At 40.6% G+C, this 1,410-nt stretch overlaps 1 protein-coding gene across 1 annotated transcript in view; it reads right to left on the bottom strand.

The window, feature by feature from the left end:
* Positions 1-525: 525 nt before the first annotated feature.
* The window catches only part of L3HYPDH (trans-L-3-hydroxyproline dehydratase), a 24,023-nt gene continuing 23,138 nt past the window's right edge, over positions 526-1,410 (bottom strand). Inside the window, exon 6 of the mRNA XM_019519884.1 lies at positions 526-1,106. Within this exon, the coding sequence (XP_019375429.1) occupies positions 981-1,106 (126 nt within the window). The 3' untranslated portion in view covers positions 526-980. The remainder of the gene's footprint in view (positions 1,107-1,410) is intronic.

Raw genomic sequence — 1,410 nt, 5'->3', positions numbered from 1 at the left:
CCTGCTCCCAAGGTCTTCCGATCTAAAAACAAAGGGGGACACCAGAGAACATGCCTGGAGATGCTGATAACATTATTGGGAAGGAAGGATTATTGCTGGAAGAACAAGATGCTGAAGGAAGTATGGAATGAAAAGAATAACAATTAACTTCCTTCAGGTGCAGGAGCAGTCTAATAGATCCATAGCCAGAAAGTGGAGACATGGTAAATAGGAGTAGGAGTAGTAATCGGGCAGGGAGTAGCGGGGTCTACTGGGTGAGGACGAGGACAAGGAGCTTAACTATGATACACTTGGAGATAGAAAAATCAATGGAAGCACTGAAAAGAGAGGTGATACATAATGCGAGCAGGAAAACTTGTGGACAGATCTGAACAAGAATGAACTGGGAACTTGAGGCTTCAGAAAAGAATGGTGCCATGGTCAGAGTTGAGAAGGTCAATGAAAAATAAACCATCCAAACCAAGTACTGGGAACCAGTTACTGGGGACTGAAGGCATGTCACAAAAACTGAATCAAGAGGAGAAATAGGAGGTTGAAACACAAATTTAATAGAATTTCTGCACTGAGATAATGAGGCTAAGTACATTATGTTTTTAGGAAAGGCACGTAACATTTTTTAAAAAGCTCCTTTAAACCCTGCTTTCTTTACTAGTCTAGCACTACATGCACAAAGAACAAACAAACCTACAAAGCACAATAAATGCAGTTTCAAATAGACTTGCATTATCTATGTTCGTGCTATGTAAAGAGATTACAGACCATATTCTTCTATAGTGAATAGCAATCATTATACCACTAAAGTCTTCTAGCTCTACTCTAGGATATTTAAATCAATTTATTTTTCAACTGTCCAGAGATGCAGCAAGCTATTCAGACTATAAGGTTGGGTAAATATTGTGAGATTTCCTTCCCCCGCAGAAAAGAGACCATGCTTTTGATCTCTTCTTTAAATGCTTTCTACTGCATTAGGGCTAAGAAGGTCACTTTATGAGAAATCCATATTTCAGAGGGTCTTCCTCTTCCGCAGTGTAGACTGCTGTTCCAGTATAAAAGGCTTCTCCCGAGACTTCTACTATGACAGCATTGTAGTCACCACACTTTGCTTCCTGAGAACAAAAGAAGTTTAGGTTCAAGTTTAGTTAGCATACAGGTATTTTCCAGTTAAACAGAGTCTCACTATACAATCAGGACAGAAACCACCTCATTACCAAGGATAACACTGCACTGGCAACCTTCAACCCAGCCCAGTTACAACTACAAGTAAACAAAAGCCTTTGCACTGTAACGTTAGGCACGGATACCAGATCAGCTCCCATTGCTCCAAGACCCTATGTCTGATGATAAGTAAATCTAATGCTACACATGGCAACTTCACTGAAGCAAGGGGCCCACTGGGTTTATATCCTGCCC

The sequence above is a fragment of the Gavialis gangeticus genome, unplaced genomic scaffold (assembly GCF_001723915.1).
Source record: "Gavialis gangeticus isolate Ggan-Ray unplaced genomic scaffold, GavGan_comp1, whole genome shotgun sequence".
NCBI lineage: Eukaryota > Metazoa > Chordata > Crocodylia > Gavialidae > Gavialis > Gavialis gangeticus.
This window is presented reverse-complemented; position numbering and strand designations above follow the sequence as displayed.